The sequence below is a fragment of the Ciona intestinalis genome, chromosome 10 (assembly GCF_000224145.3).
Source record: "Ciona intestinalis chromosome 10, KH, whole genome shotgun sequence".
In the NCBI taxonomy this organism is placed as follows: Eukaryota; Metazoa; Chordata; class Ascidiacea; order Phlebobranchia; family Cionidae; genus Ciona; species Ciona intestinalis.
In genome coordinates, this window is record NC_020175.2 from 1,181,686 (window position 1) to 1,202,923 (window position 21,238).

The 21,238-nt window shown below is 34.5% G+C and overlaps 2 protein-coding genes across 13 annotated transcripts in view; one reads left to right on the top strand and one right to left on the bottom strand.

Annotated features, from left to right (window-relative positions):
• The window catches only part of LOC100180679 (zonadhesin-like), a 61,259-nt gene extending 51,021 nt beyond the window's left edge, over positions 1 to 10,238 (top strand). For 5 of the 8 annotated variants that reach the window (XM_026836389.1, XM_026836393.1, XM_026836395.1 and 2 more), the window contains 18 exons: positions 552 to 673; positions 999 to 1,139; positions 1,483 to 1,506; positions 1,888 to 2,202; positions 2,349 to 2,600; positions 2,854 to 2,967; positions 3,184 to 3,765; positions 3,911 to 4,024; positions 4,299 to 4,551; positions 4,934 to 5,074; positions 5,375 to 5,559; positions 5,729 to 5,767; positions 6,163 to 6,507; positions 7,013 to 7,357; positions 7,794 to 8,138; positions 8,516 to 8,854; positions 9,084 to 9,327; positions 9,772 to 10,238. In XM_026836389.1, the coding sequence (XP_026692190.1) occupies positions 552 to 673; positions 999 to 1,139; positions 1,483 to 1,506; positions 1,888 to 2,202; positions 2,349 to 2,600; positions 2,854 to 2,967; positions 3,184 to 3,765; positions 3,911 to 4,024; positions 4,299 to 4,551; positions 4,934 to 5,074; positions 5,375 to 5,559; positions 5,729 to 5,767; positions 6,163 to 6,507; positions 7,013 to 7,357; positions 7,794 to 8,138; positions 8,516 to 8,854; positions 9,084 to 9,241 (3,814 nt within the window). In that variant the 3' untranslated portion in view covers positions 9,242 to 9,327; positions 9,772 to 10,238. The remainder of the gene's footprint in view (positions 1 to 551; positions 674 to 998; positions 1,140 to 1,482; positions 1,507 to 1,887; positions 2,203 to 2,348; positions 2,601 to 2,853; positions 2,968 to 3,183; positions 3,766 to 3,910; positions 4,025 to 4,298; positions 4,552 to 4,933; positions 5,075 to 5,374; positions 5,560 to 5,728; positions 5,768 to 6,162; positions 6,508 to 7,012; positions 7,358 to 7,793; positions 8,139 to 8,515; positions 8,855 to 9,083; positions 9,328 to 9,771) is intronic. The other 3 variants (XM_026836390.1, XM_026836394.1, XM_026836391.1) reach the window with 3 other exon arrangements.
• Positions 10,239 to 19,040: 8,802 nt separating this feature from the next.
• LOC101242725 (polycystic kidney disease 1-related protein) overlaps positions 19,041 to 21,238 on the bottom strand; it is a 30,378-nt gene continuing 28,180 nt past the window's right edge. For 4 of the 5 annotated variants that reach the window (XM_018813817.2, XM_018813816.2, XM_018813819.2 and 1 more), the window contains 2 exons: positions 19,816 to 20,003; positions 19,388 to 19,611 (listed from right to left, as the gene is read on the bottom strand). In XM_018813817.2, coding sequence (XP_018669362.1) covers positions 19,908 to 20,003 — 96 coding nt within the window. In that variant the 3' untranslated portion in view covers positions 19,388 to 19,611; positions 19,816 to 19,907. Of the gene's footprint in view, positions 19,091 to 19,325; positions 19,612 to 19,815; positions 20,004 to 20,266; positions 20,480 to 21,238 lie in introns of those variants that run through there. The other variant, XM_026836396.1, reaches the window with a different exon arrangement.

Below are 21,238 nucleotides of genomic sequence, written 5' to 3' on the forward strand. Positions count from 1 at the left end.
ATTAACGAAACCATTACAATTTATAAATTTTACATGCCTGGCTACAGGTAAAATACGATAAAACGAAATATGAATTAAATTCGACCGTATTCATAACGAAAAATCTACTCGTCAATACAACGTTTTACCTTTGTACTTCTGGATCCTATAATGGTGTAGAAATCGAGTAAAACTTTGATTGCATGTGGCCAATAGCCGGTGCGCCGCGTTTTATATGCACTCGGCCGGCGTTGATTGACAGGTTTTTAATTAATTTCTCGGCTCGCAGATAACGCTACATAGAACGATACCAATAGAAACGACGCTGGATATGCACCGGTTATACAATTTCATTTGTTTCACCACAGTAAATTAGTTGAATGACGTCATCGAATATTCGGATTTAATTGAATATTAGACCCTAGATATTCGGATTCGCCGAATCCGAATAGTTTGGATCTCAGCCCATCCCTAATAAAAATGTAAAAAAACATGCAGTTGGGCATATATAAAGGTTACTATTTTGTATTCCCTTTTTTCTAGTTTTAATTTTTTATGATTTTCCATTACAGTTGTGAGGAATCCAGCATAGAAGATTATGTTTGTAATGAAGGATATTTACAAGATGGGGATGATTGCATTAGCAGGGCAGAGTGTGGCTGCATTCTTTCAACAGGAGGTTATGTGGAACAAGGTAAACTAACATACAAGAATTAATTTACTACTACTTGTTTAGGACATGGGTTGTGTATTTTTTTATTCTGATCCTAAAAAAAGTTGTTTTAAAATGTTACAACTCACTGTAAGTTGCCTACCGGAAATAGAACTGATTAATAATCTTATAATTAAAATTTATTTTTAACACTGTAACATAACAAAAAACATTGGCTGTGGATTTTCACATACCTTATTTTTAAACAATATGTATTTCTATGTTGTGGCTGTCTTGAGTAGAAATGTGTTTGCTAATTTTGCATCTTCGATATGTACTTACTTTGCAAACTGCTATTTCCATCCAGACTACCAGTTTATGAATGCAAACTGCAGCACTGTATGTGAATGCACTGGAGCAAATAAACTTGTGTGTCGACCAGCTGCTTGTCAGGATGGTGAAACCTGTCAACCATTAAGAATCGGTCACTTTGACTGTGTAGAGACAGGTAAATTAAGATTAATTGCATTAAAATATTATTTTTTAATGTAGTATTTCAAACCACTGTATATGCAAAGGAATTTTATAAAGGGCCTAAATCCTATAACATTGTTGGTCCTAACATTAGTACATGGGTTAGGTCCAACAGCATTGCACATCATGTGACCTGGGACTTAGGCTAGAGGTTATTATTTTAATAGGCTATAATAGTCACCATCAATAATATTTAAGTGACATTTATAAAAAATTGTAGGGTACGCAATTTAAAAGTTATTGAAAACATTTTATTAATATTCTTACTTTTTTGGTGGTCCCACTGGTTGCAAATTGTTAATTATTTCATATTTTAGGACCACCCACAAAGCCTCCACGGGGTGAGTTTTTCATCTTTTTTAATTGGGTACCAACTGAGGTATAGCGAACTTTTCCAAATTTCTTGATAAAAATTGAACAAAATATACAAGTTTTTCGCTGTGCACCAGAAGGCCCACCAATGTATTTCTGAGATTTTAAAACTATTGTATTTTCCCTTGTTTAATATTATGCACAAAATCCTGTACTACTGATTAAATTTCTAAAATATTGTTTGATTTTCTGAATAATATTTTAAACAATTTGTTGAGAATTTGTCAAACTTTAATTTTTTTTAAAACAAAATTAATTCAAAATATCTTAAATTAAATGCAAAGTTACTACCTTCATTTTTCTTCAACATATGGGTAGCTATTGTAAAATAAACATCTTTAATTTTTTAGTCGAATGCAAAGGAAACAACAAGATTGACTTGGTTGTTCTACTCGACACAAGCTCTTCAATAAAATCTAAAAATTTCGAACTCATTCGAGAATTTATTGCAAATCTGATCAACCAGTTTAAAATTGGTAAAGATGGTTTGTTGGTTGGCGTGGCAACATACAGCAGGAGTGTTCAAAACTTGTGGGAAATGAACAAATACAGTGATAAGGACTCCTTGCTGCGTGCTGTGCGTGGAATACCTTATAATGGAGGAGGAACTAGTACTGGAGCTGCAATTACAAATATAACTGATATTAAATACACAGAGCTGGCGGGTAAGGGTTTTTTTTAATTTTTTTAAATCAATTATTAGTAATTTCAAATGTTCCTATTTATTCACTCATTCATTCTATGCATGCCAAATTGCAACCTAACTTTAATAAAAAGTATCTTGTTAATTTCAAAACCACTGTGCATACAGGACGAAGAAAATCAGCCCAGGCTGTAACTCTTGTGCTCACTGATGGTGTATCTTCTGATGACGTGAGTGGTCCTGCATATATTCTTCAACAGAAGTCAGTAGTGATTGCACTTGGAGTAAAAGGAGCAAACTTGAAGCAATTGAATGAGATCGCAACGGAACCTGACAGTATATTCGCCATTATGCTGCAAAACTTTGATGAACTGAAAGGCATTACAAGGACAATAGTAGAAGCTATGTGTTATGTGGATGGTAAGTTGTGTGATTGACTGTTTAATACATATGCTTCCTTGCATAAATGAGTTAAAACCTATTTTTAACGTACCTTGATTTTAACCCTTCTTTTTCTGGGTTTTAATTGGTAGGTACATTTTTTATTGATATTTTCTCATTTTTTATGTTTAATACTATTAATAAGTTAAACATAAATGTGTGGAAGTATCATATGGCCACATACTCATCCATGCGAATATATCTTTATTTTAATGCTTGTTTAATGTTGCAGAAAACGCTTGCTCCAGTAGTCCATGTTTGAATGGAGGGTCTTGTACTTCCTTGGACAAGGGAGGTTACAAGTGTGTCTGTTTTGATAAATTCACTGGAGTTAACTGTGAAATAGGTAAGAAGCAGATGGCTGTTTTGACATAAAAAGTTTTACTTTTAACAACTTTTGATGTCTTAATAAGCTTATACGTATATATGAAATAAAACCAATAGTACTACTAAAGATTAACTGCATTGAGCCTAGATTTTATAGTTGACCCATTACCTTATTTCAACAATTTTTGGTGGTATTTATGTAAATTATGTTTTTAACAATACCTTTGATTTTTAGCTCCAAAATCTGTTGAAGATTGCAAGGCAAATGCAAAGTTGGATTTGGTGTTTGTGCTCGACTCAAGTGGGTCTGTACAAAGAGTCAACTTCAGGTTGGTTCTGGATTTTGTAAAATCTGTTGTTTCTGGCTTCAAGATTGGTCCTGATGGGGTTCAGGTTGGTTTGGCTCGTTACAACAGTAGATGGAAGAAACTTTGGGATCTCAATGAATATTCAACCAAAGATCGACTTCTACGAGCTATTTCTGGAGTCGATTATATAAGTGGGAGCACCAGGACCGGGGTAGCTTTAAGAAGCACTGCTCTAACTATGTTTGGTTCAAGTCAAGGTCGTAGAAAGGATGTAAAAGCTGTCACTGTTGTTGTTACCGATGGAAAGTCCTGGGATAAAGTGGAGGAACCTGCACTTCTGTTGCGCAATAAGTCATCTGTGATTGCACTGGGAATCAAAAACGCAGTAAAAGCACAACTTGTATCAATTGCTTCTTACCCACCTGAAACTTACGCACAGGAAGTCATCAGTTTTGCAGCTTTGGATAAATTTGTCAGCACATTGTTCAGTATAATCTGTGGAACTGATGGTATGTCTTATATATTTGTTTCAAACCACTGTTATAAACACTATTTAACTTGTAGCCCACTTTAATTTCATTGTTCAAATCTGTTATAAAAAAAATACTAGTGGTTTAAAACATAATACGTTTATTAGCAGTCTTCTTTTAACAGAGGGACCTTGTACAAAGTCTCCATGTTTGAATGGTGGGATATGCAATGAATTAGATGGTGGAAGATATAACTGCACTTGCCCAGATGGGTATTCTGGTGAAAACTGTGGCAAATGTAAGTGGTGCATGTTAGTAATTGTATAATGTCTGTGTCACTAATGGCATGATGTGAAATACTAGAAATATTAAATTAACTTATGAATACCGTTTAGGTCAAATCCAAAAGTTCTTAACTTTTTAAAAAAATTCTGTTAGAGATGGACCTAAAAAATAAGAGTACAATTTAACTTAGTAAAAATTGTTTCACTTCCAATGCATGTGGAATATTTGGTACATTATCCTTATATATAAACTTTGCAACATTGTTTAAATAAATGTTTTTATATCAGCTGCTGGAAATGACGTTTGTCAGAAAACTGCCATTACTGATCTCGTATTTGTGCTCGATGCCAGCGGTTCTGTAAAGCGATATAACTTTGAACTAGTGAAAGACTTTGTCGCAAACATAGTAGACCGATTTACTATTGGTCCTAAGGCAGTGCAGGTGGGCATGGTTAGGTACAGCACCTCTGTCAGCCACCTTTGGAAACTCAACAGATTCTCAAACAAAGAGACTTTGCTGAAGAACATAAGAAATATAAGGTGGGGGTTTGTAATCAAATTTTGTTGTGTTTTGGAGTAAAAAGCAGTGATTTTAATGCCCGCAAATGTAAGTTGGAAGAAGCGGAAAGCTTCAACATCCTGTAAAGATGAGGTAGCATACTGGGTGTTGGGTTAATGAGCCAACTGTGACCGAAATATCAGATCCCATGACATGTCCACATTGTAGCAATAAACATTAAAAATATAGAACAACATAAAACGTTTTCACAACATTTTAAAAAGTGTACAAGAAAAATAGTCAAATAAAGTACTAGAAATAACAAAAAAGATATGTATGACAAGGGTTATGTGATTGTTTCATGGTTTTGATGATGCAATGCATTCACTGGTCAATTATTACTGATTTTAACTGGTCTTCTAGGTATACTGGTGGTTGGACTTACACTGCAAAAGCTCTTCAAGGTGTTGCCAGATATCAGTTCACTTCATCTGCTGGTAGTAGAAAAAGTGTCAAACCAATTGTAATTGTTATCACTGATGGCAAGTCTAATGACCAAGTCAGGTAATAGAGCTTAACTAATTGAACATTGTGTTTTAATTTACAATCTTGTTTTACATTAAGTTTCAAAGAGTATATTTGTAATTACAAGTTTAACTTTTTCAACATTTGCTTGGATGAAAAATCTATTTAGCCATTGTATTGAAAAAAATACTGGTGGGGTGGTTTGTTAAAAGGGCCCAGTCATGCCCAAAAGTTTTAAAATATCGACTTCTGTGTCAGTTTGCTGTCACATAACCTATAAATTTACCTAGATTTTGAAATTTGTTTTGTATATACTAATTAGAACCATTTTTTTAACAGAAATGCAGCTTCAACCTTGCAGCGATTTGCAACAGTGATTGCTCTTGGTATTAAGGGAGCCGACAAGTCTGAGTTGGGAATTATAGCTTCAGATCCAGATTCGAAATATTCGCTTAATATTCGCAGCTTTTCCGAGCTTACTAGGATTATTGATATGATCATATCAGCTATGTGTTCTTCTCAAGGTAGGAATGTTTTAAGGTTATTCTAAGTTAAGAGTTTGATCTCATAGCACAATGGTTATGCATCTATCCCGGAGGATACATGAGTGAGTCAGATAAATAGGGTTTATGTTACAAGGTGTCTTCTATTGCATTTTGGGTGGCAGGGTGTTGTAACTTTTTCCTTTTTTAGGAAACTTTGGAAGCTCTCCACCTGCTTCTACTTCTTCAGGTTAGTAAACTTGCATGGTTCTTGTGTGCTTCATTATATGTTTATGATTGTGAAAATGTTTCAATGATCTTTAATACCCCCTTCTCCAACTGCAGAAGTAAATTATCCAGTCATTTTTGGTATTTTAAAATGTCTGTTGAGTTACCAAAGTTAACACTGATAACTGTGCCCAATATCTTAAGTCTAAACGCGGACCATATTACATTTTTATGACTCCAAACTATTTCATGAGAGTTAAATTAAACCTAGGCAAATTTTGAACTTTTGTGAATGGAGCTTTGCTAAAAATAGTTGAGTAGCCCTGCTTAAGAGCTATGAATGTAGAACTGTATGTAATACTAAGAAAACTATGCATAGTAGGTATAAAACTAAAACAACTTCTGTTTTACCAACAGCTTCATCCACTGGCATCAAAGGGACGTGTTCTTCATCTTCAAAATGGACGGAGTGGTTCAACTATGACGATCCATTCGGTAGTGGTGACAGGGGTGATTTAGAAAGTTTGACAAGTATCAGAAGAAGAGGAAAAGCGTGTTCGAATCCAACTGCTATCCAAGTTCAATCTGTTGATGGAGTTGCTTACACCGCCACTGGTGATGTTACAACTGTTGCCATCACCTCTGGTGTGAGATGTGTCAACTATCAAGGAGGGAATAGACTTTGTAAAGATTACAGAGTCAAGTTTTGTTGCCCTTCATCTGGAACAAGCAGTCATACATCTACATCATCAATGAGTTCTGGTGAGCTTACCAAATACTATTATAGTCTTCCTACATTAGTCACCAATACCAAACAAATTACTACTTCGATTTTATATTTACACTCGAAAGCTAGTAAAATTAAGCTCTAAACTTAAACTAATACTATTTACTTGGAAGATTCAGAACTGTATGTTAAGTGTAATCAATTGAAACAACCTAGTAAATACTAATGGGCTGTCAAAACTTATAGGCACCCACGAAAACAATAGTCAGTCACAAAATATAGTTACCCACTTGGCTTCATATTTGGCAACAAGCAAACATATGTATGTTGTTTATGAATTAAGTATGCTAGTTATTGAAAAGCTGTGTCATAAATTTTAAAGTTGGCATGAGGTGTCCGTAACCATTATGTGTTGTGAGCACTATGCAGTCTTGCCATGTGAGGATGAAAGCGCTGATGATGGATTTAACAAATTAAATACTTTTAATATAAGTAATTATAAAGTTTAAATACTTTTGGTTTAAAAATCTTTCTTTTTAGGCACCTCTACTGGCATTAAAGGGACATGTTCTTCATCATCAAAATGGACAGAGTGGTTCAACTATGACGATCCATTCGGTAGTGGTGACAGAGGTGATTTAGAAAGTTTGACAAGTATCAGAAGAAGAGGAAAAGCGTGTTCGAATCCAACTGCTATCCAAGTTCAATCTGTTGATGGAGTTGCTTACACCGCCACTGGTGATGTTACAACTGTTGCCATCACCTCTGGTGTAAAATGTGTCAACTATCAAGGAGGAAATAGACGTTGTAAAGATTACAGAGTCAAGTTTTGTTGCCCTTCATCTGGAACAAGCAGTTATTCATCTACATCATCAATGAGTTCTGGTGAGCTTACCAAACACTACCATTATTCTTTTACCTCATTTAACTTTGTCATGCGCGTACAAACATGCATACCAGAGTATTCAGCAAACTTTTAAACGTACATATGGTGTTTTTATGTTTGCAAGCCCACTTGGAAAATCTTTTTTGTGACTCTTAGATTAAAGTAAATAATGATAAGTGCTTTGCCGAATGACTGACCTGCCAACAGTGGTAGCTGCATCAAACTTCAAACATAGTATCTTTCAAGTTTTACCTGGCAACTTGCAAGCATGTGTATTAAGTGGATTAAGCCATTCACGTATAGTGTGCAATATTACACCTATGTAACTTGATATATTGTCCAATCATGTGAAGATATATCTTACCTGAGATTGATTTGACGGTAAATTTAAAAGTTGTTTCTGTTAGTATTTTACTTAAAACCTTTTCATTTTAGGCACCTCTACTGGCATCAAAGGAACGTGTTCTTCATCATCAAAATGGACGGAGTGGTTCAACTATGACGATCCATTCGGTAGTGGTGACAGGGGTGATTTAGAAAGTTTGACAAGTATCAGAAGAAGAGGAAAAGCGTGTTCGAATCCAACTGCTATCCAAGTTCAATCTGTTGATGGAGTTGCTTACACCGCCACTGGTGATGTTACAACTGTTGCCATCACCTCTGGTGTGAAATGTGTCAACTATCAAGGAGGGAATAGACTTTGTAAAGATTACAGAGTCAAGTTTTGTTGTCCTTCATCTGGAACAAGCAGTTATTCATCTACATCATCAATGAGTTCTGGTAAGTTTACAAATTATTACTGTCAAAAACTTCTTGCATTAGTCACTCATACTATTCCCCTACAAACGGAACTTCTGGGGTAGCTTTGTGGGTTCTTGAATTTGCAAATGTATTTTATATATACAAACTAGAGTCGGTATATAAACATATACAGACTCCAATGCAAACCAATTTAGGCCATTCTTAAGTAACCATTCAATTAAAGCAATTATCGGTAAGTGTCTTACAAAATATTACACACATGCCAACAGTGGAAGCTTCATCAATCTTTAAACATAGTATCTTCCAAGTTTTACTTACCCACTTAAAAGCTTGTGTACAAGGTGTATTATGCTACTTATGTATAGTGTGCAAAATAGTCAAAACCTTTTTTTTAGGTGCTTCGACTGGCATCAAAGGAAGGTGTTCTTCATCATCAAAATGGACGGAGTGGTTCAACTATGACGATCCATTCGGTAGTGGTGACAGGGGTGATTTAGAAAGTTTGACAAGTATCAGAAGAAGAGGAAAAGCGTGTTCGAATCCAACTGCTATCCAAGTTCAATCTGTTGATGGAGTTGCTTACACCGCCACTGGTGATGTTACAACTGTTGCCATCACCTCTGGTGTGAAATGTGTCAACTATCAAGGAGGGAATAGACTTTGTAAAGATTACAGAGTCAAGTTTTGTTGTCCTTCTTACTATGCTGATGAAAATCGTCCTCAGTCTGAAGCACGTAAGTTCAGTTTCAACATAACACAACCAACCAAAAATAATCATTTTTCCGTGATATTAAATAAAGAAAATTTGTTAACCTTCCAAAAAAGTTAAAGAAAAAAACATAAAAAAAACAAACACAATACCTAACATTTCATTTACCATAAAGTAAAAGTTTTTAAAGTTTGGAATTTTATGACTTTAGGATTCAGAAATTATAATTTATTTCAAATATTTTACTTTTGCAGCAGTGGAAGACAACAGTAGCATCGAAACTACAGCTGAACCACAACTACTACTACTACTACCACCACAACTACAACCACTGAAGCTCCAACGGAATCTCTTTGTAATTTCACCGCTGCTGGTTCCTGTTTCATGGTCACTAATAAAGTCTCTTCCCTAAATAAAGTTAATGAAATTTGTGAAAAGATGTTTGGTGGAGCTGCAGCTGTTTTGGAAACGAAAGAGAAATATGAGGCAGCGTATCAGGTATGATGTATGAATCACTTATCTGATTCCACAATGCAGTATATAAAAACAAATTATTTACAAAGTTACACTTGTGGTAACTTGTAAGCTGGACCAAAATGTATCAAACGTAACATCAATGTTGTAACGATTGTTGTTTTTTTCCGGCTAAACAAGATCGTTGTTTTTATTCGCTGTTTTAATTGTAGTTGATTTCCCAACCTCTGTTATACATTTTAAAAGCACAATTAAATTTGTGCCACGATATGTTGTATTATAGTGTGTATATTACCTACGCACGTATATTGATGTATTATAGTGTGTACATGTATATTATTGTTTTGTAGTGTGTATATAATACTTAAATCAACCTGTCATTCTAGAATAAACAACACAGTATTGTTAATTTTTATTATATTTTTCACTTCAAAAATCAATTGTTCTCTAAAATATATTTTTCTACAGTGGTCACAGTCACCAGATGGGACATCTTTCCTTTCTTCCAAATCTACATGGAGATATTTTTTCTGGCTTGGAGCAAAGCGTGGCACTGGACGTACGGTAATACAAAGCAACGGAAAACAAACAGCATACCTGCCTTGGGTTGGTGCACAACATTCCAAAAATCGCTGTGTTTCCTGGCTATACACCGATACCGGTTTAAGCGGGCTGAAAGCGGTTCCATGCAGCGGTGTTAACCGGGGTGTATTATGCGAAATTGTGATGTAGTTCTGTGTTTATATTTTAGATGTAATTTGTTCATAATTGTGTTTAGTTATATGTACTTTCGCAGTATATTTATTAGTTTAAAGTTTTATTGCAGTCTTTATTTATTTTTTTGTAGTGTTATATAAACTGTTGCAAAACCGTGTTATTGTCGTGAATTTAATACATGTGTACTGCTTACAACAAATATATTACAATTTGGCTTAAACTACAGTTCATTGGCAGGTGTCCGAATTATATGTTTGGGGTAATATATGGATAAAATAGACTGCCTCGGTGTGTGGTTGGATTGTTTCTGCAGTGAATTAGTTGGCAAGTGGGTTCTGCGTTAAAACCTTGTAGATGCTAATCTTGTGCGCGTACGTACCTTTAGGCAAGAAACTTAATGACATTTGCTTCAACCCATTGGTCACCAATGGTTTGCCTAAATTGTCAGCCATATAGAAAAAAATGGGTAAGGCTTTTGAAAAAGGAAGCCCTTTTTAAGTTAGCTAAAAATGGTATAAAAACAGCCTTATTTTGCCCTGTTTTCATGCTTTGTTTATGCGTTTTTCTTATTCTTTGTCTCATATTATAAGCCTAACTAGGCTAACATAGGGTAAAACAAAAATTACTGTAAAAATATTTATTATTTTTTGGGAAGTAAGCCTAAATACCTCTTTTGTGCTGTACATTTTATTGCTCTTTTATTGAACTCTTAATTATTTATTCACATGAATATATGTAACAAAAGTACAATCATACACACACTTTGTTAAATGAAATACTTGAGTAAAAAATCATATTATACAAGGCAAAATAAAATGCAGAATGTAAAATAAAGGTTTAAAATGCAAATGACGTTACTCACATGTGAATTTTAATGACAATTATTTAAACACAAATAAACACGAACTGACAATGCAATGATGGAAAAAGAATAAAACAAGCAACACTAAAATAAGAACTTTTGCTTCATAATTCGCAAGAGTTTAATCGTAATAAATAATTCTGACATTTTATTTAAGTTGTGTCTCCTTATTACAGTGCTTTTGTATTTGCTTCACAGTGGTTGGAGCAAAGTTTGATTCATTTATATCTTCAGATACCATGCCTGGAGCACATCTGAAGCAAAATAAAAAGGTTACATTTTAATGAAAAAATTAATGACCAGAAAGAGTTGTTTAAATTTCAAGTTAAACAAAAAAAGAGCTACAAAATTAAATATTATAGACTTTCATTACGCAGCAATACGCTTCTTCTTTTCCCTTTCCACAATACTGCTACTTAGAAAAAAGGTTATTTCTTTGCTCATCAATGTTGATGTTAAGCATAAAAAAATATTCTTAAAAATTATAAACTTCTGATAATACATTATACAAAAAATGCAATCAAGCAGGATTTCACCCAAACTAACAAGCATTTTAAAATGCATCAAAAAACAACTTACATTTCTAAATCTTCACAAAATCCTGGCGTTTCTTTCCTAGCAGTTTCCAAATTATTTCTCTGTCGTTTCCTCTGATCGAATGCTAATGGGAAGCTTGGTGCTTTAGTTTGTCTTTGGTGGGTCAGAGTTGGTTTGTTTGATTGAAGACCAACAGTTGGGATTTGTTTGATGTCTATGAACACGGTTTGTGAACGACGTAGTGGACGAGCTGGAAGGAAAAAGTTGCAATATTTGTATAAACAATGTAAAACGAAAGTAAATTAAGAAAAATGATCTAAATGGCAAAGGTAAATATGAAAAACAATTGAATATGTAAAAAATACTAACTTAAATATGTTCTTTGAACCTGGCCTTGAGCCAACATAATTACTTTTCGAAGATCTTATTACATTATAACAGAACAGAACAAGCTAGTAAAGCTGCAGCAAACCAAAACCATGTTAAACTAATAATGTACCAGGAAAAATTCATTTCACCAATAACTATAATCTGCGAGGATTTATTTAAAAACTTTTGATCGTGCTAATTTACAGAACAAAAGCAGAAAGTGATCATAACATTTTACCTTTCTTAGTTGCTTGAGTTTCAAGATCTTTAACTTTACTTTGTTTATTCAATCCAAGAAATTCTCTCCATGACTTGGTATGGCTGCTCTCACTGTCCGATTTTAACTAAAATAATTTAAGATATTAACGAATATAAAAACAAAAGACATCCCTAATTCAGCATAAGCTGTTGGATAAGGCTTAGGATAATTTAATTACTGGCTTATTGAGTTGTGGCTTTCTAAGTTGTCGTAAAACTGAAAAAACATAGGGAACATTATGGTGATAATATTTAACACTAAGATTGCTAATTTCAATAAATTATAAAATAATTTAATTCTTTAAAAATGATAAAAAAAAGCAAAAAAAGTGTGGAATATTTAGATTGTAATGAACAAACTTAAAATTTGACTTTGTTAGATATAATTTACATTTTGTTTTATTGGAAATTTTATTTTCCTTACCTGCGAAGATGAAGTGGAATATGCTGACTCAGCATTTATTTCATGCTGATTCGAAGTACCAGGTTCATTATGACTTGACACCGAGCCTTTGTGATGTAATGACTTTGTATTATGACGATTCAAATTTAATCTGGTCAGCGTTGGCAAGTCAGGAGAAGATGTGATGTCACTCTTTGATGATGTCATGAGATCACCCACCCGCGACCACTTAGGAAAGATACCCTTGGTTTGTTTCTGAGGTTTCAGTTTAATTAACTTCTGAGATCGGTCGATTGTCGCCGTAAGTTCTTTCCTTGCAAGTTTACTTCTCTGCTTACTCCTTGTTTCATGTGGAGTAACAGACTGGATAGATCTAGTTGAATTTACTTTTTGATCTGGCTCCAAACAGAATGAATCACTTTTGTTTTTGCTGTGCGTGGGTGTAGACCTAAAATAACAATAGCAGTTTGATTAATATGACCAGGTGTGAAACCCTGCCCTACATCCAAGATCCTCTGCGTGACCCACAAGATATTAACTCATGTGACAATAACAAGTTGTCCCAACATGCAAGAATGAATAAATAATAAGAAGTACCCGTCCTGTTATAGCCATAGAGCGGAACCACATAAGCAAACCATACGTGTAATGAGACAACTCATGCCTAAACTCTAGGTCTCATTCCCATACAACACTGTAATGTGGCCATAATACAATATATCTTGGCTTTTGGAGAACCTCACCTGTTCGAGATGTAAACTACACAAACCACTTACCTCTGGATTTCAGCGTTATTACAACTCTCTGCACAATAAATTTTCAACAAGGGCTCTGACTTGTTGATCTTTGTTGATGTTGTTGACTCAATCGATGTTGATCTTGATGGAGTTGATGGATAGGAAGTGAAGATTGTATGAGCTTCATCATCATCATTGTTGTCACGACGATTAACATATTGAGCAAGTTGTTTCGAAATAGAGCAGATTTCATCATCAAAACTAAAAATTGAAATACTTCGGAGTGAAAAATATTGAAAACTAAGTGTTTTATTTAAAGATTGGATGTTAGTGCTAATAGAATTGTAGCAGTAGCCTAAGGGTCTCGTAGAAATATTAAAGATATTGATTCAAAAAATGCCAGCTTCAATACCTTAAAACAAAATTTCTTAAAAAAAAAAAAATGCACAAGTCCAATACCTTAAAACAAAAAGAAAATTAAATTTTGGCTTCGCCTTTCTTCTAAAAAAATTAGGTTATGCTCAAAGTTATTAGATTTATACCTGTAGAAACCAGGGTCATCGGCTTCACAAAGATGGTTTGGTAATTCTTCCATTGCTTCATCAATTAGAGCAGATGCACGCTCGTATAATTCATTCACTTGCAATTCAACCTGGTAAGTTTGAAACATTTGGTTAAAATGTTGTTACAGTAACATGTAAATTAAAAGTTTGTGCAATAGTAGTGCTTGTAAAATCGGTGAAACCCTACTTGTAATGCCTAAAATCCCTTATATAATAAAACAGTTAACTCAATGGGGCAAGTATATTGCCTAAACACTAGATCACTTTCCATGCAGTGCCCTAGGATCTTATTAATATGGAATAGAATAATATAGATTAGAGTTACCACAATACCTCTGAAAGTGCAACTTCCACTGGTAGTTTATATTCTTCATCATAGAATTGAAATTGTTTGAAATCTCCATGTTGAGTGTTAGTAATACAATCTTCTATGTGTTCAGATACCATATCCTGGCCAACATATACCGGGCGCTCACCAATCTTCTTCCTCTCTAAATACTCGGAGCATTTTGTAACTTTGAGTTCATGTGGAGAATGAGAAGTGCTGGAGTGGTTGGAGTTGGATGCCCTCCCATATAAAGACATGGGTTTAAACCACTGAGGATGCGTGCCACAGAAAGAGGTAACAAACCATTCAAGAAAGTTGCAAACTTCTGAAACAGTTTCTTCAAACATATCAGAAAAACTCACATAGCGCTGATGTTCACTTTTAAGCGATCTTGCAAGGGGTGCACTGATACTACTACTTCTCATGCCTTTGCCACCATCACCATTCTTGCTTCTTTTCTTGCCCTTGTAATGACAAAGTGGTTCTGTTCGTTTGTTAGACTTTGCTTCATGAAAAGCAGCTTGGTGACTTGAAATGACAAAGGCTTTTAATAAAATTCTGGTTGAAAGAAAAAGGATTCCATAGTAGAGAATGCTGTAGCACAGACCAAAGTTTTCAGAGTAAAACTGAAGATTGTTGTGTTGGTTTCCACCCACAAGACCAAACCAGACAGAACTCAATACTTGCTGGATTGAAGTCCCAACACTTGAATGTTGTTCTGCCAATGTCCCAAACAGAAGGTAACCAACAACAGCAAGCAAGATGACTATGAAGCAGAAAGCAACAAAAATAATTCCAAAGTTTCTCCAAGTTGAATTACAAGTTGCTGTTATGCATCTGCTGAAACTGCTTCGTGGACCATGAAGGGAAATTGTTAAATTCACAAACTTAATGACCATAAGTACTGTCCAAGTCACTAAAACCATGCTAGACGTGTACTCAACATCAAAAAGCTTAGTAAATAAAGTTGGATAGTTATCTCCAGCATGGCCAGAGCTTTCAAGTTCTGTAGCAATGGTGAAAGCATTGTAACGCAGGAGTCGCCAAGATATAAGGTAACATACAACTGTGATCCACAATAAAGTATCTAGGATTAAAGAGAAATTGCTTTCTTTTGATAAAGACCTTACTGAAAGCTCTGTCTTCACCAACTTTGATAGAGTTCCATATTCAGCTATAGAGATAATTGACGAGAGAGCAAACAAGGCGGACCATACAAGTAAAATTGCATAAACCCAAATGGATGCATCTTGTTGTATAGCCTTCACCGCACCAAGAGAAGAAGTTTGAACAGTAATAGCTGCTCTATGCTCTGTTTTTTCTGCCTTGAAATACTTTTGAACTTCAGCTAATGAATATTGTTTAGACCCGGCATTGAAAGTCATAAAACTCACAGTAAATCCGTCACAATCTGGTGACAAGTCCATCAAGACGTTTCCAATATTGTCGTTCATAAGGTCTATTGAAGTTTTGTTTGTAATGTAATAACCAACATTATTATCATCAGTTGTTTGATTGGTGCACAGTCTTCTGCTTACAATTTGTTCCATTTTTCCTGGCAATTTCATGTAGTTTGGTAATTTCTTTTTCCAGAGTTTCAAATGAACTGAACCCACAATGACATAACTTCCTTGTGGATTCCTCCATGTTGAGCTATTAACAACTGTATCAGATTTTATTGAAAAACTTCTCTTTAAAGTATCAATCCAAGATTCAAAGCTTGAATTCTCAAACCAACTAAACTCTTGCAATCCCGAAGAATCAACTTCAATGATCAAATTTTCATTGACTTTGAATCCTTCATCAAACAATCCTCTCACATACTCCGTTTGTAGCATCCTCTGTTCTGCTCCTATGTTCTTCTGCAGCACAACTGTCAACAGCATCCCAATGAGAAAAATGCATGAGGTCCAGGTCCTCCATGCACGCCGAACGGCAAATTTCCGACGAAGATCTTTAGTTTGCTTCTTAAGTGAATCTTCGCTGCTCCTCCACCTCCCGTTATGATCATATGGAGGAGAGATGTTGCGGAGGTAACGAGATCTTCTTCTCTCACGTAACATGCTCTTTATCTCACAAGGATCAGGTTCTCCCAATGCTACATTGTTGTTCATGGTATCTGGAATTAATGATTTAGTTCAAATGGAGTTTTAAGTTTTTTTAAAAATTAGCATTGTGAATTCCATTAACAAAGTATTTTACAAAATTAAACTTTTAAAAGACAAAACTATAAACAATATACTAATCTTCCTGTACAATAAAACAAGACATCTTTATTTTACATCAGGATTGTTAGTTTATAAAAAAACAAATATTTACCTATTTGAGATTTATGTGCATAATCATCTACTGGTGCTGAATCAACAGTTGGAAAAAAATCTTTGAGAGTCTGACTGATATCTTTATTAGTCTTCCAATCCAATACAGTTGAGAAGATAGCAGTCAGCAGTACCAATGTGCTTTCAAGAACAAATAAAGTCCAGAACAAGGAAGAGAATGAAGTTTCAAACCACTTTAAGCAGTTCTCATACCGCATCAAATATGCTGCTCCATATATCACCACCACAAAAGATACAATTGAAACTATGCTGTAATAGGTCCACGCCACATAAGAACACTTCCGTGGCAAAGGAGCAAATTGTTTCTTAGGAATTGGTTCCAGCTTTTCACAAGGAACAATAACAGGTGCATCTATGGCTAATGTAGATCCATCTAAGGGCTTTGGTGGTTTACTGTAAATACAACATAACATAACTTGTTTGTATCTTTGAAAATGATATCAGGCTGACAATAACATAAATTAGGAAGAGTCAAAAAATGCTACCTGGTAATGCACTTAAGGGTATTGCAGATTAATAACTAATAGTTACTAAAAAAATGCAGAGTGTCTAGATTAGTTTTTATTTAATTCGAAAAATATTCTGTTTATTTATAGTTGCCACCCATAATATACATTTAAACACTGACTCTTTATCTGAGTGAAGCCTTTTACTCCTAGGTTTATGATCTTGCGTTGATGGTGGGAATGAGTTGTTGAATCTTTCATGATGTGTTGTTGAGGAAGTATCACCAAAATAACTTGTTTCATCAACTACATGATGTTCTGTATCTGGTGGAAAAGATATACAACATTATTAACAAATGCAAGGATATATTCAATGTCTTAAAGTTGAAAAAACTAAAAGAAAACGATATGTGAAGAAATGGCATGAAAAGTAAAAATTAGATTTTGTTATTCGGTATTATCATAACATTTAGTTTTTCTTACCATGATCACATTTATTGCGGTCATACACCTCCTCAGTTGGAATACAAGTTGATGGCAATGAAGTTGGTGAAGTCATCATACATCTTGCTATCTCTTCATCATATGAATCAATACTGTGTCTCGATGGGAGCCATGACCTCGTGCCATCATGTGGAAGCCATGACTTAGTGCCATGATCCAAAGTATGATGGCCAGAGTCACAATTTTCTGAAGCAGCATCTGTATTGATGGAGACTTAATTTGTTTGTTTTAACAAAGATACTAAAAAGCTGCCAAATTGTTAACAAAAATTACAGCAGTGATTAAACCATTCCAACGAAATTTTCACCAAACTATTGGAACAAAACATTATATAGAACAATTTACTTTTAGCCCGAACTTGCCAAACACCATTGTGGTGCATGGAAGGTTTTCCATAGTTCAGGAGATACATACCTTTGTTTGCCTTCGAGTTGTTCCATTTCTCTATTTGTAACCAATCTGACACAACTTCGTTGGATGTTGGTCCTTCATCCAATATATGATCAAGGATTGACAAACCATGAGATATGGTTGATGTCTTGTGTAACCCACCACTTACTAAAATAGCAAGAGTGTTGTATTATACAAAACTATTGCATACAAGATAGTGATATGCTGTTAGTGTTTGGATTACAAGGTTGGAAACATTAGGCTGGTTAGTATGAAATTGATGTTACAATAGACTTAACAGCAATTTTGTCGTGATTATTCAATAATAGTCATAAGTAAATTGAACACTTTTGTAAGCAAGCAATATCTGTAAGCAAGGTGTAACCCAGCATTGATAGTTTATTAACATGACAACAAAGCAGTAAAATTTTATAAAACTTACTTTGAGAATTGAAGTTAGATTCCATAGAAAACTTATATTCGATAGGAAAGCTTGAATAATCGGTCGGACTATCAGGATTTCCACTCGTTGTATCTTCAATTAAGATGGCAATTCTCTCATCATGCTTGATGTATCTGCTCATATATTTACAATGTTAATATAAAATAGGTTGTATTTAAAGATAGCGTTTTTTAATACTCAACTTTTCGTATTATTATAATTAAGGACAGTTCGTTAATATTAAAATCTGGCAGTTTCCTAAGAATCTGGGTATGAATTTCTGTATTGTATAAACGGTCCTATGGCGCAGATTGAGTGGCAAAAAAACTGAGATTTATGGAACAACAATTCCCCCGCAAAAATGCCCTAATACAATATATCTTTACTACAACATATATCTGATCTTTTTATCAACATGCATTATAGCATTAATAAAATCATCATTTAGGACACAAACTTCACCTGAACATGATTTGTGCTGGTAGCAGAACCACACATGCAAGTCCACCGATCCCAAAAGACCAATATATATTTTGGACAGAAAACCACACTAGCCCTGTTTAAAGAAATTATTTTAATTTAAAAACAAGAATTTTCACACAAAATTTACAATTTGTTACTCGCTATTTTGAATAAAAAAGTTTTATTGTGAAAAATATGATTTTTTTTCAAGTCACACACTTTTTATCAATGCATTCAATTCCTATAAAAACTTCTACAAACTTATATAATTCTTACAAACTTACTCTGATGAAAGTCCTGCTCTACCACAAAGAGAACATTAGCAAGTGTAGATAGACACAGTATAAGCAGACACATAGACATAGCATGGACAATTCTCTGAACCCTTGATAAACCTCCCCACCGCGCACAAGCAAGCAAGGAAAACAAACTGAAACAAAATATTTTGACATCAGAAATACATAACATAACTATTGGGGTTAAGTTTATGATACTGAAACAATAAAGATAAAAAAAAGACATCTTGTTTGCACAAATGGTTTAAACAAACACATGTTCTTTTCTGTATGGGAATGTCAAGAAACGTAAAATTTAAGCCAGAAAAAAAAAGCTGTAAAGATAGTTAACCAAGTCCAGGAACATTTTTTTTCTGTTATAATTCTTACCTGTGGTAGTTAATGAAATTTCTCTTCACTTTAAATGCGAGATGTTTCAACAGATTTGGTTTTCTTTCCACTGGGGTTAATTCTCGACTCACCCTATTACCCCCTCTATCCAAAGCTAACCATGTGTTGCATGAGAAGTACCATCGTTCATTGCTTGTGACATCACGAATGATGATGTAATCAATAAACCATCTCGGCCTTGGACCAGAGTGGTCATGCCATATTGATAATTTATGGAGAGGTCCGAGATTTTTAGGAAAAGTGACAATAAAGGTTTTTGATGAACCTGTAGATTAAAATAGTATCATTAATGTTAATGTGAGCTAAACCTAACTTATTATGTAACCGACTAACCGCATGACTATTTAGACTTGTTTACATTTTTTATAAACATAAATCATAACCACTCCTTTCACATGTTAGTATATAACTAAGTACCTGTGTAAACACAATTGCATAAAAAAATCAAACTTTATTCACCACTACCCACCTGTCTCAAACAGACACTGCTTCTCTTGATTCCTCCTCCCAACATGAAGAGCTTCATCTTCATCATCAGATGGTGGAATTAACTCCCTCCCTTCATACTTCCCATCTCTTCCAAACAAGATCATGGAATGCAAGAGATGAAGTTCCACTACCAGNCCAACTTCCAGTCTGTATTGTAACCTCAAACACCTGGGTAAAAATATAACATTAAACTAAGGTAATTTAAAGCTTACCAATTCTAATTTCTAAAGTAAAAATAACCACTAACTGATCTTTTGACATATAAGGATTTTGTTAATTTATTGTTTCATCTGTCAAATTAAACAGAGAAATATTGGGTATAATTAAAGCAGTAACTATTTGTTGAGATATACCTTTTCCTGTAGACATTTTCAGCTACCCAAATTTGGATTACAAACCACACATTATTATAACTGCTATATATAAGCCACCTGTTCATGTTCAGACTTGTTGTCCCTTAATATAACAGGAACTCTCTCACTGGCTCTTCTATCATCTGAACCAAAATACCATCTCAACCACGCTCGTATACCAGATGTATGTATGGTGAATTCCTTGTTTTGATGAGACTTTTCTTGGTGGCGGAGAATGTAACGATGGAGTACAAGAAACCCAATGAACAGGATTGTGATGATAAGTAATACCTGGGAAAAACACAGATGTATAATCAGTGGGAATTAAAATGGTTTTCATGGCCTTTATTTCCATTATGACATTTTTCAATGTTGAATTTGTGGTAGGTTAATATAAGATTAGTGTACACAACAGTGGCCATAATTTGTTGTATGTTTTTTAGGGCTGTGGATTTTCCCAATTTTTGTTTAACCGTTAACCGTTCAGTTTTAACCGGTTAACCGCTTAACCGATACAAGTGTAATCCTAATAAAAGCGTCTTGTTTATCGCTTTTCTTTCGCGAATTTAAAGGCAACTTTACGACGAACGTATGGACTATGCTTGCAATACACGGGCAAACGTTCTTAAAGTCAAAGTAATGCTTTCTTATTCGTATTCAAACCTGTTTTAAAACACCTGCCCTCTAAATAATCAACGTGTGAATTGCAATTATGACGCAGTTATTAACGTGTGAATTGCTATTATGTCGTAATCAATTGCCAGGTCAAACAATCGCTATTATGATGCTTGAATCCACGTGTGAATGCCTGCTTTTTCGTAATAAACATGCTGCTTGGCTGAGGAAAACATTTAAGTTATGTATTACACCAATATAGTGTTGCAAAACTAGTTAGCCTGCGGTATTAACAATCAAGATTGATGGCGTAATCGCCGTTGTAGGGCACGATTAAAGCAACAGCGTCCCTGCGCACTCTGTCTTATTGCAAAACAACAATCAACGAACACGAACACGTGCCTTTCGTGTAAATATGACCGATTTGATATACGT